This window comes from Lepidochelys kempii, chromosome 6 (genome assembly GCF_965140285.1).
Source record: "Lepidochelys kempii isolate rLepKem1 chromosome 6, rLepKem1.hap1, whole genome shotgun sequence".
NCBI lineage: Eukaryota > Metazoa > Chordata > Testudines > Cheloniidae > Lepidochelys > Lepidochelys kempii.
This window is the reverse complement of record NC_136385.1, coordinates 53,215,485-53,236,876: the sequence shown is the minus strand read 5'-3', so window position 1 is coordinate 53,236,876 and position 21,392 is coordinate 53,215,485. Positions and strand designations below refer to the sequence as shown.

At 44.0% G+C, this 21,392-nt stretch overlaps 1 protein-coding gene across 4 annotated transcripts in view; it reads right to left on the bottom strand.

The window, feature by feature from the left end:
- The window catches only part of TRIM44 (tripartite motif containing 44), a 105,397-nt gene that overhangs the window by 80,858 nt on the left and 3,147 nt on the right, over positions 1–21,392 (bottom strand). For all 4 annotated transcript variants that reach the window (XR_012159392.2, XR_012159393.1, XR_012159394.2 and 1 more), the window contains exon 2: positions 11,914–11,991. Coding sequence is in view for 1 of the 4 variants with exons in the window: in XM_073347982.2 (XP_073204083.1) it covers positions 11,914–11,991 (78 nt within the window). In the remaining 3 variants the exon portion in view is untranslated. The remainder of the gene's footprint in view (positions 1–11,913; positions 11,992–21,392) is intronic.

Below are 21,392 nucleotides of genomic sequence, written 5' to 3'. Positions count from 1 at the left end.
AAAACAAAGGGCCCTATCTACACAACTCTCTAGTAGCTAGGGTTCCCAACTTTGGCTGGACAAATTCCTGGAGATTTTATCACAGTACATAATCTTTAATTACAGATTAATCTTTAATTCCTGGAGACTCCAGGACAATCCTGGAGGGCAGGCAAACCTACTAGTAACCCAAACCATGCCTTCCCATCTACACTGCTTTTTAGCCGTGTAGTGTCCCTGCTGCCTCCTCATTGCCCGAGTCTTTCCTACAGCTGGAAAAGGCTCCAGCAGTAGGGAAAGACTCTGGCAGCTCCCCCCGCTGAAGCCTTTTTCCACTGCCTCACCTCTGCCAGAACCCTTCACTGACACGTGTAGCTACACACACACACACAAAGTGTGGACACAGCCTGCGTTTCACTATGGCATATACATGTACATTACATGCCGCCACCAGAGGTCTGTAGCATAGGTGTAGCCTACGCCTTGCCCAAAGTCAAACCAAGTCTGTTGTAGAACAGGGAGTTGGATCCATGTCTCCAGACACACAGAGCTTTATTCTTCACTGTCTTTCACCTCGAGTAGTCATTTACACCATTATTTCATCTGCTAGTTTAGGCGACAGCTCCTACTGGATAGACATTCAGTTTCTGAACCAGACACTCCAAAAAAGCAAAACGCAGTCAACCTACCCTCCAATTAAAACTGGAATCTCCACTCATGACTAAAAACCAATTCAAGCAATTTCCGGAACAGTCTTTCACAGACATCCTACTTCATCTGTTTACAGTGCAGTTTAGTCCCCATTAAAAATGATGGCTCTGACAATAGCTTAGCAGCTCATTAGTACACTGTGCATTTGCCTTTTGATGGCTAGTCATCAGGCGTGTGAGGTCAGTTTGCCAGTGTAAATGTACAGCAACTGCCCTGATTTAACAAAACCTAAGAAAGAGCTGATTAGTAATGGACATTCAGCCAACATTTTATTGTTTCTAGAATATAGCCATTTGTTTAGAATGTTATGAGGCAATAAGTTTCCATGAGGAAAAAATACAGCAACGCATTAGAAGAATCACGTTGCTTCAGTGGATTTGTCCTCCCTTTCTGTGTGTGCGTATAAAGGGTCTCTAAATAATACTTTAACCATCTTAGGAATAGGCAGCACAAAGCACTACAGACATAGCCCCAATCCACTCCAAGAATCATGGCTGTCTAATGTTATTGGATTTCTGCAATTCTCCTACCCACTCCTCTCAAAACCTAGAGAAACAATTCCGCTCTAGGAGTAATCACATAGGAAGTGGGTGGTTGAAAGTGACACAAAAGGTTTGTGGAGGCTCTTTGTTCAGGCAGGCACTATATTTAAAACTGATGTAGAACATATTTCATTCGGTTTACAGAGACAAAAGGGGATTCATTCCCCACCCAAACGAGTCCACTTATTTCAAAGTGAAAGACAGTTGAAACGTCAGCCCCTTGGTTTCCCCACCCAAGCGCTTTCTAGTTCTGGTGCAAGACTGCAAATGTAACTTCTTGATCGGAAGCATCATTCACATCCTTCTCCCCCACCCACCCTCGCGCCCCAGCTAACACAAGTGGTACAGCATTCGTGGTAGCACAATAGTGGGAAATTTTTAAGGCAGGGGAAAAAAAATGTCTAGTATAGACCAAGCCAAAGACAGTTATGACACAACCTTAGTACAGCCCCTATTAGTTCACCTAGTAAAGGAGCAAATCTACATACTTAATGGTCAGGCTGGAGTCTCACCTGTGGCAACATGCAGGATGCACATACAGCAAGGGCATCTGTGGGGAGATTGCTACCTTATGGACTCTCATTATTACATTTTCCTTTCCTAGTAAAAATCAGGATTAAACATTCGTTGCAAGAGACATCTCAGTAAAATCACTGCAGCAGTTTGATGAGGGCTCAGAGAAAAACAGAGCAGGCCTCATTGTTTGCATCTCTGCCAAAAGCTGGGCTTGCTATGTGCACTTCACAGTAGAACCAATCAGACGGTGGAGATTGCTTGGTTGTCCATTGCTCTCCACTTTTCCCGGCACTGGGACAATTCATTTGGACAGTACACATTCTAAGGGTTTTTTTGCAGCACTGAGGGTGAACTTACAAATGGTGGAAGAATGCTTTCCTATAACAGAACTAGTAGCCAGGGACCCCACAGTTACATGCAAGTCTGCCATTCACCCAGCAACTGCCACCTCTGACTGCTGAATGTATGATGACACTACCTCATTTCTCTAGTTGTTTGAAGAGGGGGATGGACTAGCTACCAAATGCCAGTTACAAGTGATCAATCCACTTGCAGCCTTACAGTTTGCCACACCCTATGCTTGGAGTCCAAAGTTACCCCAACAATAAATTTACATTTATGTTGCAACTTGCATCAAATTAAGGTTCTAATTCTGTTTCCATAGAAGTCGGTGACTAGAAGACTAGAGTTCAACGCCCTGCTCTGCCACAGACATGCTGAGAGACCTTGGGCAAGTTGCTTTGTTCTCTGTGCCTCAGTTTTCCCCATCCATATAATAGGATAGTAGTTCTTCTCTACCACAGAGAGGTGTTATGAGGATAAATATATACATTACAGATTGTGAGGTGCTCAAATGGTAAGGTACTTATACAACTCCCACTATCAAAGACTGATAAGAGGACCATGCTTTGGGAACACACTATCCAATAGCGGCACTGGGGAAAGGGGGGGGGTAGTAATTTTGATAGGCAAAAAGTGATTTATACCATCCGGAATTTAGCCAGAACACCACGATTATCACCACCTCTTCCCTTACCAAATTCATGACCACTGGTGGTCAAAGCTTGTTTTATATCTCACTTGAGGGAAAACACCCACCAGTGCCACACTGGGGCATGAGTTCTGCACTGATCAAGGAGGAGACACTCCACTCAGTGAATCATTAACCTTGCTTCCTGGGAGGTCTCCCATTCAGAGACTGAACTGGCATGACCCAGTTTAGCCTGCAGAATCTGACAGGGTCACACCAATGCCAACACCATCAATAAACTTAAAAAAAACAAAACAAAAAAAAACACAACAGCTTTTCCTGTTCATGGTAACAGGGTTGTCAATATTATTAGTGCCCTTTCCTCTGTGGGGATTTCAATTACGGATCAATGAAATCTGCATTACTCCAGTGGGAAATTAGCAATTGTATGAACTAACTACAGGACCCTTCCCTATGATGCCATTATCCCCTACCCCTTTTTCCTTTTGCATTGTATACATTTGCCCGGCATATAACAAGTGAACCAGTGAATGATCCCAGAGATTAAATGAGATTCTGAATGCATCCGATGAAGTGAGCTGTAGCTCACGAAAGCTTATGCTCAAATAAATTGGTTAGTCTCTAAGGTGCCACTAGTACTCCTTTTCTTTTTGCGGATACAGACTAACATGGCTGCTACTCTGAAAACTGTCAGATCGTTATCTACAAGTCAGATCTTCTTAATTCGTAAAAATGTAGGGTTAAGCCTTTTTTTTAATGCAAGCAAAGCATCTCAGCCCAAACTGAACAGGCGGATGAACTAGGCAAAGGGAAGACAACTGTCAAATGCAACACTCAGCTGCTTTGTCACTATTATTACAATAAAGTTTTATAAGTAGGTAGCAAGGGACTTAAATTAAACGTCACATATCATCTGGCACTAGAAACATGAAATGTAGTTTCCTATAGGGAAAAAGAGTCTGACAGCTCTGCTCGTCAAAAATGGAATTTGCCTCATAATCAGGTGTTCAGGCAAATGAATCACCATTTGGCAGAGACCGTTTCTGAAAACTACTTGCTAAAACTTTAGATGAAGAGGCAATATTTTAGTTGTATTGAACTGTTTAAAGCCCACGCTTCTCTGTCAGTAACAATAAAACAGAAGAGGTGACGAAGAACTCTTCACGGCTTTAAAAAATAAAGTTGACATTTAAAAAAGGCCATTTAACCTTCTCCCCTTCCTGCTTCTCCTTCCCTACCAAACAAAAGGTACATCCTGCAACTATTTCCCTTTTAGACAAGTCGGGGACTGTTGCTGCCTTTTTGTGCTGGCTCCAGAAAGGTTGTTAACCAGGCTGGCCAATGAGCTGCTGAGCATGTGTCGGGTCACAAAGCCATGAAGCTGTTGCTTGTATTTATGGCCAGCATTTTAGAAGAACTTTACAATTTTAGTCTGGGTCTTTTATTCATTCTTTGTTTGGATTTCTTTTATTATACAATCATACAATGGCCTCATCCAATTCTCTAGGCACCTTTGACAAACCCGTTAAATACACAAACAGAAAAGTTAACCTGCCTACATTGCTGTTATACAGCCAACATACATCGCTTCACAGACAAGAAGCAAAGGTGGGCCTGAAGGCTAACAAACAAGTTCCAAAGGCTCCACACCAAATCATTCTTCTCCAAGGAAACTGCCTGCTGGATGCAAGGGTTGTAGATCTCTCCAGACAACTAGACAGACTTATGTGCAGCGCTGGGGAAGAACAGGTGGTTATGATACATGTAGGTACTGATGATATTGGGAAAAGTAGGAGAGGAGTGCTGGAGTCCAAATTTAGGCGGCTATGTAAGAGATTAAAACCCAAGACCTCCATGGTAACATTCTCTGAAATGCTTCCAGTTCCACATATAGGGCCAGTTAGACAGGCAGAACTGCAGAGTCTCAAAACATAGATGAGACAATGGTGTAGAAAGGAGAGTTTTAGATTTATTAGGAACTGGGGAACCTTTTGGGAAAGGAGGAGCCTAGACAGGAAGGATGGGCTCCACCTAAACCACAAAACAGAACCAGAATGCTGGCATGTAAAATTTAAAAGGTCGTAGAGGTGTTTTTAAACTAAGGGCTGGGGGAAAGCCGACAGGTATGGAGTAGCACACAGTTCACACAGATGCATCCTATAGTGGAGGATCTATTATCAGGGATTTTCTATATCCTAGCAAAGAGGAGAGGATAGAAGTTGATAGAGTACAGGGAGGAACTGAAGAGAAACGGTCAAATGAAAAAGAGTCCCATTCAATGACATCATTTGGAGGGCAGACAACTAAAAAGTGCTTGTATACAAATGGTAAAATACTAGAATACTAAAATGGGTTAACTTGAGTGCCTGGTATTAAATGAGGATATTGATATAATAGGCATCACAGAAACTTTGTGGAACAATGATAATCAATGGGATATGGTAATACCAGAGTACAAAATATATAGGAATGACAGAGTAGGTCGTGCTGGTGGTGGAATGGCACTATATATGTGAAAGAAAGCACAGAGCCAAATATAGCAAAACTCTTAAATGAATCAAACTATACACAGAATCTCTATGGATAGAAATTCCATACTTGAATAACAAGAGTATAGCAATAGAAATATACTACTGACAACTGGACTAGGACTGTGATGGTGAAAGTGAAATGCTAAGGGAAATTAGAGAGGCTTTAAACATAGAAAACTCAATAATAATGGCCGATTTCAACTACCCTCATATTGACTGGGTACATGTCACCTCAGGGCAGGATGCAGATTTAACGTTTCTAGACACCATTAACGACTGTTTCTTGGAACAGCTGGTCCTGGAACCCACAAGGGGAGAGACAATTCTTGATTTAGTACTGAGTGGAACATAGTATCTAAGCCAAGAGGTGTATATAGCTGAACTGCTCAGTAATAGCGACCATAATATACTTAAATTTAACATCCTTGTAAGGGGGAAAATGGCAAAGAAGCCCACCCTAGTAACATTTCACTTCAAAAAGTAGTACACAAAAATGAGGAAACTAGTTACAAAGAAATTAAAAGAAACAGTCACAGGCGTTAAAGGTCTGCAAGCTGCATGGAAACTTTTAAAAAACACTATTATAGAGCCTCAAATTAAATATATATTTATATATAGTAAGGTAACTAGAAAAATGCAGAAGCAAAAAAGCATCCTTTAAAAATTAGGAGTCAAATCCTATGGAGGAAAATAGAAAAAAGTATAAACTCTGGCAAGTCAAATGTAAAAGTATTATTAGGAAGGCCAAAAAAGAATTTGAAGAGCAACTAGCAAAAACCTAGTAGCAAAAACAATTTTAAGTACATCAAAAGCAGACAGCCGGTCAGTGGGGCCATGGATTCTCAAGCTGATAAAGGATCACTCAAGGAAGACAAGGCCATAGTGGACAAGATAAATAAATTCTTTGCATTTCTTAGAGGATGTTAGGGAGATTCCCTAATAAATTTCTTAGAGGATGTTAGGGAGATTCCCACACCTAGGCCAGTCTTTTTAGTGACATATCTGAAGAACTGTCCCAGATTGAGGTGCCAATCAAGGAGATTTTGGAACAAACATATATTAAACTGTAATATGCCACTAAGACTAGATGGTATTCAAGAGTTCTGAAGCAACTCAAATATACAATTGCATAACTACTAACTATGGTATGTAACCTATCACTTAAATCAGCCTCTGTACCAGATGTTCGGAGGATAGCTTATGTGATGCCAATTTTTATAAAAGGCTCCAGAGGCAATCCTGGCAATTAGAGGCCAGTAAGCCTAACATCTGTACCAGGCAAATTGGTTGAAACTATAGCAAAGAATAGAATTATCAGACAAACAGATGAACACAATCTGTTTGGGACGAGTCAACATGGCTTTTGTAAAGGGAAATCATGCCACATCAATTCTTTGGGGTGAGGGGGTGTCAACAAACATGCGGACAAGGGTGATCCACTGGATATAGTGAAGTTGGACTTTCATAACATCCTTGACAAGGTCTTTAAGGCTCTTAAGTGGAGTTGCATCCAATGAAGTGAGCTGTAGCTCACGAAAGCTTATGCTCAAATAAATTTGTTAGTGTCTAAGGTGCCGCACACAAGTACTCCTTTTCTTTAAGTGGAGTAGGCAGTTATGCGATAAGAGGGAAGATCCTCTCCTGGATCAATAACTGTTTAAAAGGCAGGAAACTAAGAGTAGGAACAAATTGTCAGTTTTCAGAAAGGAGAGAGGTAAATAACGGGGTCCCCCAAGAATCTATACTGGGACAAGTGCTGTTCAACATAGTCAAAAATGATCTGGAAAAAAGGGTAAACAGTAAGGTGGCATAGTTTGCAAAGGATACAAAAATTAGTCAAGATATTTAAGCTCAAAGCAGACTGTGAAGAGTTACAAAGGGATCTCACAAAACTGCGTGACTGGGCAACACAACGGCAGATGAAATTCAATGTTGATAAATGCAAAGTAATGACATTAGAAAACAATCCCAACTACACATATAAAATGATGGCATCTAAATTAGCAGTTACCATCAAGAGAGACATCTTGGAGTCATTGTGGAGAGTTCTCTGAAAACATCCACTCGATGTGCAGCAGCAGTCAAAAAAGCGAACAATGTTAGTAACCATTAGGAAATGGGTAGATAAGAAGACAGTAATGCCACTATATAAATCTATGGTACACTCAAACCTTGAATACTGCGTGCAGTTCTGGTCGCTCCATCTCAAAAAAAGGTACATTAGACCTGGAAAAGGCACAGAGATGGGCAACAAAATGATGAAGGGCATGGGAGAGATTAAAAACATGGGAGAGATTAAAAACATGGGGACTGTTCAGCTTAGAAAAGAGATGACGAAGGGGGTGTGGGAGGGCATGACAGAGGTATATACAATCAGGACTGGGGTGGAGAAAGTGTTATTTACCTCTTCACATAACACAAGAGCCAAACAGAACAAAGTCACCCAATGACATTTATAGGCAGCATGTTTAAAACAAAACATAAGGAAGTACTAATTCACATAATGCACAGTCAACTTTGTTGCTTGGGGATGTTGTGAAGGCCAAAACTATAGCTGGGTTCAAAAAAGAATTAGATAAGTTCATGGAGGATGGGTCCATCAATAGCTATTAGACAAAATAGTCAGGGTGTCCCTAGGCATCTGGCTGCCTAAGGACACCCTGGATGACAGGGGATGGATCGTTTGATGGTTGCCCTGTTCTGTTCATTCCCTTTGAGCATCTGGTATTGGCTGCTGTCAGAAGATGGGATACTGGGCTAGATGGACCATTTGTTTGACCCAATATGGCCATTCTTATGTTCTAAGGCAGGGGTCGGCAACCTATGGCATGCGTGCCAAAGATGACACACAAGCCAATTTTTAATGGCATGCTGCTGCCTGCTGGGTCCCAACCACTGGCCCCGCTCAGGCCGCTGCCGAACCCAGGCTGGGACCCCAGCAGGCAGCAGCGAGCCATTAAAAATCCTGCCTGCCCCAGCCCGGTCTTCTCCGCCCCCGCAGGGGCAGGGTGAAGAAGCTTGGTCCTGCCAGCTGCTGCTGCAGGGCAGGCAAGCTCCCCCCTCCCCCGCCTCTTCCCTGAGCATGCCGAGTTCCTGCCCCTCCTCCGCTCCCTCCCTGCTGCCCATCAGCTGATGGCCCTTGTGAGGGAGGGGGAGGAGTGGAGCCGAGGGAGGGGGAGGAGTGGAGCCGTAGCGCTCGCGCTGCTCCAGGGAGGCGGAGAAGAGGGGTGGGGGGAAGGGGCCGTGGAGTGGAATCAGGGCATATCCCCTCCAGCCCCCTGCCATGAGCCGCTCTGGGCAAGGGGCTGGGAGCAACCCCAGGACCCTAGCCCACAGCCCCAGCCCTCTGCCCTGACCCCTGCACCTCCCACATTCCCCACTCTGACCCTGAGCTCCAAACGGGAGCTTCTACCCCTCTCCCTACATTCTCATCTGCACCCCTCGCACCAAATGGGAGCTGCCCAGGTAAGCACTCCACATCCAAACCTCCCGCCACAACACAGAGCCCCCTCCCTCATTCTAGCTCCTGGCCAGACCCTACACCCCAACCTCCAGCCTGCTCCTCCACCCCCAGCCCTGTGCTCAGTGCAGAGAGAGGAAGAGAATGGGCTAGAACCAGGGAGAAGGTAGGTACCCACTCTGTGTGGGCAGGGCCAGGACCCCAGACTGGCAGCGGGCTCAGCTCCCGGGCTGCCAGCTCCTCTCAACCCGCTGCTGGTCTGGGGTTCTGGCTGCCAGCCCCTTGCCAGCCAGGGTCCTGGCCGCAGGCCCCGCCCAGCCTGCTGCCGGCCTAAGTGAACGGAACCCCAGGCTGGCAGCGGGCTGAGCAGGCCGGCGGCATAAGATCAGTATTTTAAATTTAATTTTAAATGAAGCTTCTTAAACATTTTGAAAACCTTGTTTAGTTATATAATATATAGACTTATAAAGACAGATCTTCTAAAAAACATTAAAATGAATTACTGGCACGCAAAACCTTAAATTAAGGTGAATAATTGAAGACTCGGCACACCACTTCTGAAAGGTTGCCGACCCCTGTTCTAAGGTTTATCCCCTCAGAATAAGAGTCAGCGTCTCTGAAAGCCAACTGTAAAAGATGAAGTACATAGGGAAATGGAAGGGTGGCATAAAGATGGAGGCCATTCTTAAGGAGATATTCAAATAAGTGATCCTTAGAACTTTAGGTAAGCGTCCAAAATGGATCTCCAAACTTTTTAAGGTTCATCACTAGCCTAACCAGTCTCTCTCACCACTCCAGCCTCCTCTTCCTCCCACCCCCAAGACATCGAACCAATGCACAAAATAAATGGGCGTTTGCAAATGCCAATTTATAATCACCAAAAGAAAGCAGCCATACGCAGAAATTCCTAACATTATATGTTGTACCTATTTCATCCATGCACCTTAGGACCTTGAAGGAGTCACTGGCCCTTCTCAACTTTATAATTAAAGAAATAAAAGGCTATTTAAGAGAGGGGAGGAGGTTGCTGGAATCCATCCAAGTCCTAGCAGGGAAGGGAAGAGCTTCTAGATTTATATTAGATGAAATCATAAATCTTCATTCACCTTTTGCAGAGCTCTAAAGCTAAAAATAACTACAGTGCCTGCGGGACTTCAACATTTGGATTAATCAAGTCTTGTAGTGCTACAGGGAAAAAACGCTACAGGAACAAAACGCTGGATGATTTCTGGGCCAGAACATTCAGGCAACGACGCAGTATCCAGAGAATGAACAGCCGTTTGTTTCTGGTTCAAGCAGATGTTCCAGGAGAATTACAGCAGGGGAAAAAAAAAAATCTCAGGTCACAAAATAGTCTATTATAGAAGGAAAAATAGATGTTGGCCACAATGGACGGGGGCAGTCAGCCACCCCAGCTACTGTACCAAAGCCCAGTTAACGTGAGATTTGGGTGTTAGTAGAAAATTTTTTACATTACAGTCCATGATCTTGTACGGTATACTCAGTGTCCATTTGATCACAACTTTCCTCCAGCTCATTTTGGAATTCCAGTACTGAACACCCCTTAGTGTGGAGCAAGCAGAATACAATTACCATACACTATGCAAACCCTGGAAGTACTTACAAATAAATAAATACATGATTTAGCAACTGCAGGGAAATATGGAAACAATCAGGAAACTTCAAGAGAATATAAGTGCACAGGATAAGAGATAAGGAAGATCTACCCAGTCACCTACAGTAGAACCTCAGAGTTACAAACATCTTGGGAATGGAGGTTGTTTGTAACTCTGAAATGTTCGTAATGCTGAACAAAATGTTATGGTTCTTTCAGAAGTTTACAACTGAACATTGACTTAATACAGCTTTGAAATCTTACTATGCAGAACAAAAATACTGCTCTCCCTTTATATTTTTAGTAGTTTACATTTAACTCAGTCCTGTGCTTTATTCCCCGCTGCCTCCCCTTTTTTTTTGGGTCTCTGCTTCTGTCTGATTGTGTACTTCTGGTTCCAAATGAGGTGTGTGATTGACTGGCAAGTTCGTAACTCTAGTGTTGGTAACTGACTGGTTCTACTATACTCTATATATTACGGCTCCTTTGTTATGCTACTATTTTGTCCCATTGTGTTTTCAGTACATCAAGCAATGGGACTTGCTGCAACTTCCCTTAGGAGACTCCTCCATAATCTAATAGATCTTGCCGCTTGGAAGTTTTTCCTGATAGCTGGTCTAAGGGTATGTCTACACAGCTGACGTTAAAGCGCTGCTGTGGCATCCGTGGCTGTGTAGTCGCGGCTCCAGCACTGTAATAAAACCACCTCCAAGAGGAGAATAGCTCCCAGCACTTGTATAAACCACTTTAGCCTCAATTTTGCTGATGTAGTATGCCTTATACTTTCCACAATGTTGAGAAGTAGAAGCCCTCTTTCCTCTCTCCTGCTGAGTTGTTTGTCAATGATAATTCCCGTTTGTGGCTTCCCCTTCTGACCACCGCTCCCCGGCCTTCAAATGAAGCTTTGCAGATGCCACTTCCATTGCAGTGTTTTGGCTAGCAAGTGGGAGTCCATGTTAATATCACTGTATACCAGTAGGTAGTTCTTAGTCCACTCCCCGACTCTGCACTGGAATACATACACTTGAAAGGTTATACCTTCCCTTCTCTTTCCAGGAGGTCTGTTTTCGCAGGAAGATTGTCACCTTTACATCTTCTGACAAGATTCCTTGTCACGTGGAGCCTTAGCACATTCTCTTGGTTATCATCTCCACTTGGATGACAGAAGGAAGACTGTTGTCCTAGTTTCCCCAATAGATCATGTTTCTCTGGTGCCACCTTAGCAACAGTACAGCTTGTTGTGGACCTTTCACAGTTCGTTTAGCTACACTGATTTTAGAGTGGGTGTGGGCCTCTAAGGTAAGTGCTACTGCAAAGGAAATTAACAACACACTTGTCTGCAGTTGAGGGGAAACAATTAATGATTGTATGTTCAAAGTCATAAAATAGAAGGGGAAAACATATGACATATCAGAAGTCTGCTTTCTGTGTTTTGATTGACATGCTTAATTAGATCTCAATGTACGATTCAGATAGTCATTAACAATATACTGCACTTAGCTCAAGGAGAATGACAGGCGAAAGAGAGAGCGCGCGCATTCAAACAAACATTCATTTCAGTAACTTACTTTAGGGTCTGCACACTTGAACTTTAACCTTTCCACCATCTCCAGCATGGCCACCTTCAGGTCAACGGGTTCTCTATTCTACAAGGAAGGGAGGACAGAGGTCACTAAACAGTACTCGTTTTAACTCTACCAAGCACAACAAGGATTTTCACAGGACAATGGGAGGCAGCAATTTTTCAGCTAATTCTATCAGCCATGTTGCAGTGAGCCCATGAATACATTTCCCTTCTCTTCTAGGACTATTTTTGTTCAGGCAAAAGGCACAAGGGGAAGAAAAAAAAAAGCCACCAAGTGAGCTGGGAAAACTATTGGAATGAAAATTAAATGCAATTGCACAGGCCGACTCATTCATTGCTTCGTCTCGTGGCTCAGCTGCACCCATGTTCACTGAATTAGGGTCCAATCCTAGAAGATGCTCATTGCCTCTCAATAAGTATTAAAGCAAATAGCTCAGTAACTTGCAGGAGGAACTCAGCACTTTACAGGATAAGGCTCTTACTAAGGATCTGCAAGAATGGGTGGCCTGGGTCCATGTAACATTTATATTCTATTATGGGCACTAGCTGCCTGATAATTTAATCTTGCACTTTTTGTATATCCATTTATAAATCGGAGCAGAGAGAGAGATTAAAAAAGGAAAGAACTAATTAAGGAAGCAATCAAGAGTTCATACTTCAGGAGAGAGAAGTGAAGTGATAGGCACTTATGGAATCCCTGGAATATTCATTTCCTTTGCTTCAACTGTTCCTCTCAAATAAGTGTAATTTTACTTTTTGCAGAGAATGATCGCAGTGACAAATACAAGAGTTAAACAGCAATCTTAAGGCAGTTTTCTCCAAGACATGGGTCAGACCTATCTACAGCAGCTATCAGAATACTGACACCTCATGGAAAACATTCTATTATACCAGCACAGAAGGGATAAAAGAAAGCAAGTAAGCCTCATTGTCCATCTCTGCAGAGGCTACCCACAACTCCAGTGCAAGAAATGCTTGTAGTTGCACAGCAAGCCAGGACTTTTTGTTGCCAGTTGCCATTTTGAATTTTTCCTCGTCTCCTCAGCGACCACCCTGTGTTGTCACCAGCACCACTGGTCAGAGAGGCCCTGGCACGAAATACAAATACATGACTGGGCTCAAAAGCCAAGAGAAAAAGAGAGAGACAGACAGACACACCACAACCTAGAGCCTCTGATACCTCCAGCTGACAGACACCACTGCTAGTCAGAAATACAGTGCCAACAATTCTTACTGCCTGCTTGCGGGGGCAGAAGCAGTACCCCCAAAGCACACAGGAAAAACAGCACAGGCAGTAACCAAGAGCCCCACAAGCAAGAGCCAACAAAGCAACTGAGTCCAACCATGATTGGGGGTGTGGTCCAACCCCCCCAAGGAAGAGCCATATTGTAGTTGGGCCACACTGGGTTTGTCTACACTGCAGCTGGGAGAGAGCCTTCCAGCCTGGGTAGATGGACTCAGAGGTGATGCGTGGGGGGGGGGGGGCGACATGTGCCCCCCCACAGATTTATGCCAGCATTTGCCAGCCAGGCCTCCTCCTTGGGCAGCAGCTCCTGCAGCTGGCAAGCTGCAACCACAGGGAGAGGCACCAGCAAACAGCTGGGGGCTACAGGGAGGGGCCGTTGCTTTAGCTTCACGGGGAGAAGTAGCAGCAAACACCTGAAAGCTGCAGGGAGAGGCCACTGAGGGAAGAGGGGGACACATGACTCAAGCTGTTGGAGGGGACCTTTAAATTGTGCCTCCTACCCCTCCACACCCATTAGCGGGTATCAGCCATCTCTGGATGGACTTATGCTAACAGGGCTTGAGCTAGAGTGCAAAAATAGCAGCGAGACGTTGCAGCTCGGGTGCCATAACCGACTCCCTGGATCTGAGCTCATGCAGCTAGCCCAAGTTTCCACCAGAGCCATAGTGTCCACACTGATACTTTCAATGCACTACTTTGAGCCCTGCCAGCATAAATCTGTCTTCCTGGGTTGGGAGGCTCACTCCCAGCTGCAGTGTAGACAAACCCAATGTGGCCATGTCCTGTGGGGTGCTGTTCCCACTGCTCCTTCTGTACAATGGCAAGACATATGCAAACATCACTGAGCCAAACCCAGAATAGCTGAAAATGGGACTGGGGTGGAGGGGAGGGTTGGTCTATTTCGTTTTGCACTCTGCCTCAAAATGGACAAGGCTTGGTTTGTGGGCAGTGTTTGGGAGGATAGCACTCCTTCCTCCCCCCAGTTCAATCCCTAGCCTAGGAACAGTGCAGTTTTATGCAAGGGCTAGCCACAATCCCAATCCTCCAGTTCTCAAACCCCATCTGTTGCTCCTGAGGTTTGATAATGCTCTAAAATGGGAAAAGATGAGGCAAGGGCTGGAGTGATTTAGCTGAAGGCTGGGCCTCTGCAAAGGGCAATGGCTTCTTTCAAAAGGTATGGCAACAGTGATGTAACTTTTGCTTCCTGAAAGTATCCTGGGTAAATCAGCCAGGATTTCTTCAGTAATTGCTGCTGAGGAGCTGCTCTGAACTGCTCCCATTCTATCTGTCATGGTCTGTCCCTTAGCCCAAAATGCACCCCTCCATTTCAGGATGATTCTGCTTATAGTGAATGTTTCCGATGTCTTCCTTTAAAAAAAAAGGAAGTATTACTTGGGACAGCTGCATCAAAACAGAAATACTGTGTTCACAATGTCATCTGCTTCTATTGCTCATTCCTCATTGAAGCCTACCTAATTAAGGTTTTCATATAGCCCCAGTCAGTTTCCAGGCATAGTATCCTCTGTTCCTTGAGCAATCAATTATGACATCACACGTTCAGATTAGTGTTAGGATATAGATATTCAGGCATGTCTGTAAAGGCCTAGACTAAGAATTTAGGTGTATTCTTATCACTTAGCTAGGTATAAAAGAAAGAATCAAAATCACTGTCTGCCAGTGTAAGGTCCTTCTCTTACTGTGACAGTCTGAGGCCCTGTTCTTAGGCTAAGGCCTTTGGCTAAGCAACAGAGGCAGCCATAAGCTGGGAAGCGACCGGTTACATCCTCATATTCCAAACTAGTCACATTGAAAGAAGGTGCTATTGGGCTGTTAGGAATACAATCCTGTCCTGATAATGCCTATTGCCTCCAGAGAAAGGGAAGTGCCTAGAAGATGTAAAAGGAAACTTAGTTTGATGGGTTTCAGAGTAGCAGCCATGTTAGTCTGTATTCGCTAAAAGAAAAGGAGTACTTGTGGCACCTTAGAGACTAACAAATTTATTTGAGCATAAGCTTTCGTGAGCTACAGCTCACTTCGTCGGATAGCATCCTGTCTGGCAAGAATTCACTTATCAATAGCTGGGATGTGAAATCCTCACTTCTGTATTGTTTTGTCACTAGAGTTCCCACTTTGCTATTGTTTGTCTGTATAATCTCTGACTGGTTCTATGATTGTTCCTGTCTGCTATATAATTAATTTTGCTGGGTGTAAACTAATTAAGGTGGTGGGATATGATTGGTTACATAATCATGTTACAATATGTTAGGATTGGTTAGTTAAATTTCAGGAAAATGATTGGTTAAGGTATAGCTAAGCGGATCTCAAGTTTTACTATACAATCTGCAGTCAATCAGGAAGTGAGTGTGTGCGTGGGTGGGAAATGGGAACAGGGAATGGTGGTGGGGAAATTGGAATCATGTTTAGCTAAAGGGGGAAATGGGAACAGGGACACAGGTAAGCCTCTGTGGTGTCAGAGCTGGGAAGAGGGACACTAAGGAAGGAAACTGGAATCATGCTCGCTGGAAGTTCACCCCAAAAACATCGAATTGTTTGCACCTTTGGACTTCGGGTATTGTTGCTCTCTGTTCATGCGAGAAGGACCAGGGAAGGAAGTGGGTGAAGGAATAAGCCCCTTAACAATTAGGATTTCAAAGGGGGCAGAAGCAGCAGGAACAGACAAAAATCAAAAGCAACAAAGATCTTATTTGTATACAGGTGCTCCAAGTAATCAACCAAATAAACTATTAAAATATGGTATAAGCAGGATTGTTTCCAAATAGAAGTTTTTCCAATGAGGTACCAATGGCAAGTGTCCTGAAGGACTAGTCTGACACGAGACAGAAGGCAGAGTGATTTAAACAATGCAAGCAGCATCCCTGTCAAGGTTCCTCCCCCACTCTGAACTCTAGGGTACAGATGTGGGGACCTGCATGAAAAACCTCCTAAGCTTATCTTTACTAGCTTAGGTCAAAACTTCCCCAAGGTACAAAATATTCCACCCTTTGTCCTTGGATTGGCCGCTACCACCACCAAACTAATACTGGTTACTGGGGAAGAGCTGTTTGGACACGTCTTTCCCCACAAAATACTTCCCAAAACCTTGCACCCCACTTCCTGGACAAGGTTTGGTAAAAAGCCTCACCAATTTCCTAGGTGACTACAGACCCAGACCCTTGGATCTTAAGAACAATGAACAATCCTCCCAACACTTGCACCCCCCTTTTCTGGGAAATGTTGGATAAAAAGCCTCACCAATTTGCATTGGTGACCACAGACCTAAACCCTTGGATCCGAGAACAATGAAAAAAGCATTCAGTTTTCTTACAAGACGACTTAATAAAAATAGTAGTAAATAGAAATAAAGAAATCCCCCCTGAAAAATCAGGATGGTAGATACCTTACTGGGTAATTAGATTCAAAAACAGAGAACCCCTCTAGGAAAAACCTTAAGTTACAAAAAAGATACACAGACAGAAATAGTTATTCTATTCAGCACAGTTCTTTTCTCAGCCATTTAAAGAAATCATAATCTAACATGTACCTAGCTAGATTACTTACTAAAAGTTCTAAGACTCCATTCCTGGTCTATCCCCGGCAGAAAACCAGCATATAGACAGACACACAGACCCTTTGTTTCTCTCCCTCCTCCCAGCTTTTGAAAGTATCTTGTCTCCTCATTGGTCATTTTGGTCAGGTGCCAGCGAGGTTACCTTTAGCTTCTTAACCCTTTACAGGTGAGAGGAGCTTTCCCCTGGCCAGGAGGGATTTCAAAGGGGTTTACCCTTCCCTTTATATTTATGACAATCCCAATGATCCTTATCACACACCCAGAGACAGAAAACAAGAGCATTTCTCCTCTCAAAAGACATTAAATGTCAAAGCAGAGAGATGTGAGCATGTTCCATCTGATGTAAACTTCTGTGCTCTAGATCCTCCACAGTAGCTCCTATGATCCTAGTTCAGAGACTAGGATCAGCTTGGGGCATTTCCTGAGTCTTTCGTTTCACTTGCCATGTGGCTCTTCCATAGCATTAAAACATCATCCAAAATATTTTGGATAAATAAGCTATCAGAGTATGACTTTTGAAAGTCATACAGGGCTGGTTATTCTCACCTGTTCACAAGGTATCGATGCCATTATTTGGAGCATGCTCTTTTGGAAAGGAGAGTCGAGTCTGAACACACATTCTCAAACTAGGACAATCCAAGCCACTGCTAAAAATGTTTCTTACCCATTAAAGATTCTCTCTCCACTGTGGATACAGGAGTACAGCCAGCAATTTGAAGTTTGCAAAAACCTAACCAACTTTATCCCTCCACCCACCCGACTGAAGCAGATCGATTACATCCTTAGTACTGCAGGCCTACCATTTCACAAATAAGGGTACAGAGAAATCTCAATGCTCACTGATTTCACTGAGTCCAGAGCACTCAGTATCCTGCAGGACAGAACTTCTATAGCAGGTGAAGTTAGATATAGACACCCTGCTAGGAACTCAGTAAGAAGCAGGATGAACAACGAGAAATTGCTAGTTCATTTCAAGAAACAGTGCTCTAAGGAAATTAAAATTACACCTAGTATCTTTATCTGTAATAGAGATGGGAGCAACATGGTTAGATGTGGGTAAATATGAACCAGGAGTGTATGCAGTTAATTTAGTCTGTGAACTTTGGGATAAAAAAAACTTAAAAGTGCCAGGGGTAAGATTCTATGCTGCCCAAGAAGAGACAGGGTCAGGGCTCAGGTGGCTAAAAGCCTAAGTTATGGCAACCTCCAGGGGCTGTGGTGTTGCAACCACCACTCAGTGGAAGTCACCATCTGGACCTTGAAAAGTCTCCAGATGGAGCAAAAACCTCTCTAAACTCCCAAGAGCCTGTATTTTATCAGACTGTGGCTATCCGGGTGATCGTTTTCTATTGGCTGCTGTCATCGCATGGTACAAAGAAGCCCCACCTCCACACTACTTTCTGGATTTGATGCCTGACTCCACTGCTAGTGAAGTCATGGACTTCAGCGAGGGCGGCCCCATCTTTTCCTAAACAGGAGCAGTCTTGTAACCAACATTAGCCTCTCACAGTTTGTATGGCAACTTCCAACTTATCTGTATGTATATATCTTCTTACTCTGTGTTCCATTCTATGCATCCAATGAAGTGAGCTGTAGCCTACGAAACCTTATGCTCTAATAAATTTGTTAGTCTCTAAGGTGCCACAAGTACTCCTGTTCTTTTTGCAGATACAGACTAACACGGCTGCTACTCTGAAACATGACTGAAATGTCTTGCTACTTGGTAAAGCTTTATAGATTTGTTTGCAGGGACACATTTTAATGAAATATTTCCTCTCTCCTTGTTTCTTTTTGTAATTTTTGGAAAAAGGTGATCAACATATGAATTACATCAGTGTGCCCCTGAATGATTCAGTATGGGTTTTATTCAACTTGTGGCGGAGTCAGTTGTAAATGTCACACTTTTGAATGCTACTGTAGCATGCAATTTGAAATAAAAATCCACAAGTATAAAAGCTAAAAAGAAAAAGGCTGCTTCTCTGATAGATGTGGTAAACATTAGGACAGCTATAGACGCACTCATTGGAGTTTTAAAATAATTAAAACTGAATTTTAAATAAAAAGTGAATACAGGCATCAAGACTACCAATTGCCTTTCTTCCACATGGCTGCGGAGATAGAACTGTCCTTTTCAACAAAAGGACCCGACTGTTCTCATGCAAAGGTTTCCCCTTTCAGATATACTGTAACAAGATTTAAGTGTTCTGGGTGAAGTGCCGGAGGGTGGACAGAGCTCTGGGGAAGCATTATGGGTAACACAAGGCCGACAGACAGACAAGAGATTCTGTGTAGGAGATGGTAAGGCTGCTAAACAGGTGGTGCTGCTTCTTCTTCTTCTTCAATGCTTAGCTGAACAATCTGCCATACCACTCGTTCACCATTTGGTCCATTCCTGTGTGGCCGCAAGGGCTTAACCAACTGAAAGTTCGATGTTGGAACAGACTTGATGCACCCATGTAATTGGGGGGGGGGGGGAAGGTCTGCCTCCGGGTTGCCTCCACCCCTCAGTTAGTGGAATTATATCCTGGATGTTACAAGCCACCCAGAAAATGGAGTTTGCTGGAATGCCTTGTGGCATTCTGGCGATATGTCTGAAAAGCGTAAAATGCCGGTTATGGACAATGGACCCAGTAGTCTGTAGACTGGAGCAACAGTAAACATCTGCATTACAAAGAAAGTCATTCCACTTTATGCCCAATATACGATGTTGGCATTTTGTGTGGAAAGCCTCCAGCTTTGTCCAGTCTGAGCAACATAATGTCCATGTTTCGCAGCTGCACAGCAGAGGATTCAGGATCTATTTGAGTTGTATTTGGTTGTTGTGTTGAGATGATGTTGATTCCATATTCATCGTAAATGACCCTTTGTAAAGGGCTGTGGGTGATCAACGTCTATGGGGGGATTGATGTGTGCTGGGTGTCTGGGGGATGCCAGGGGCTGGTGGGTGCTGCGTGTCTACAGGAATGCAAGGTGCTGCATGGTAAGTGCCTGCAAGAGGTGGGGGAGGCAGGTAGCTCAGTGCTGAGAGTCTCTTCCCTGCTGAGCCCAGTGGGACCATTTGCAGCCAGAGGCTCCATCCTCCACACAGCTGGGTCCTGAGTGACAACAGGTCAGACTGCAGCAGGTGCTTGCCGCTGCCTACAGGTATGCAAGGAGCAACTGGTGTCACTGCATTTCCCCTCGCTCCCCTCCTGCCAAATTCTGACACCCCTGACGTGCGCATGGACAGGTGCCTCCAACTCCAAGCAAGGCCTGACCGGAACTGAAGCTCACTCCCTGAGCATGGGCAAAAGCAAGTGTCACCAGAGTATCCACAAATTTATTTATAAGTCACTGTTCAGAGACTTGGTGCAGGAAAGCCTGAAAAAAATCTTTTGAAGACCTAAAAAGATGCTAGATTAGCAACAAATTTGCTAAACTGGCAACACTGCCCCAAACTGTCTGCTTGCTGCAACACACCCTGTCACCCCTGCCCCCAATGCCAGGGCTTGTGAAGGCTAACTCTCAAGGACTCCTTATGGCTGTCTCCACAATACCTGCCCCAGACCTGTCCCTTCCAGATCCGGGGCTTTTAGAGCCGCTTACACCATTTCAGCCTTTTTACCCTGAACAAAGGAGCTGGAATGGAGGGGGCAGGGGGAAGGATCCCACCCCTTGTTTTTAAAGAGATGCTAAGGACCCACAGCTCCAGTTCAAGTCACTGGAAGCGATGGGTGTTCAGCACATCTGAAGTAAGTCCCTCAATGAAATGGGCATTCATTAATCCTGTTGCATTACTTGCTTTGTTCTAATCAGCAACTATTTGAGCGCCAAAAGAAAATCCAATACCAATTTCAAAAAAACATAAGGTTCTCTCCAGGGGTCAGACCATATACTTCTCTTTCAAACCAAAAAATCATTAACAGAACCACCACCCTTCACCTCCTCCAACCTTGGCAATGCTTGGATTCAGATTCCAATTTAGCAGGTCAGGCCCATCTTTAATTTTCTGGGACTTGGAACCCTTAGCCAAAGAAGGACTTTGACAAACAAGAACAAGATTTCAGTCTGTTATCCAGCCCCTTCACCTCTGCGAATGGGTGGATTGTGGATGGATTGCAGCTAGTGGAGTCTTTGTTACAGAAGCTTTCACTTCTTCTAAGGGAAGCACAATAACAATCTGAGACACTGAAACATGGATGGGCTTGGAAGCATTCCTTCAGAATTTGTAGATCTCTCCCCCACCCACCTCTTCAAGAAAACATTGTGCATGTGAATTTAGTGCTTAGAACAGGAGCTGTCTTGACAGCCCTGGAGACTGAAGTCCCAACTTGAGACAGAAAACAGGCAATGCAAGGAAAGCAGCCAGACAGGCTTTCCCCATGGGCTGCAACCCAGATCAAAGGGACCAACTCTCGGAGTTGGAGAGGAGCCTGCTCTCAGTGGCCCTTCTGCTGAGACTGCCAACAACAGCGCTACGGGCACTAGCAATATTTATGATTTAGACTGTGAGACTGGAATGAGCCAACAAATGTATTTCACACAGGCCACCCAGCAGCCATCAGATGGTAGAAACTCTCAGCTAATCAACAGCAGCAACTAATGAGTTGGATACAACTTAGAGGCTTTTAATATCTTACTACCAATCCCCCTGAATCATCCAGTCCAT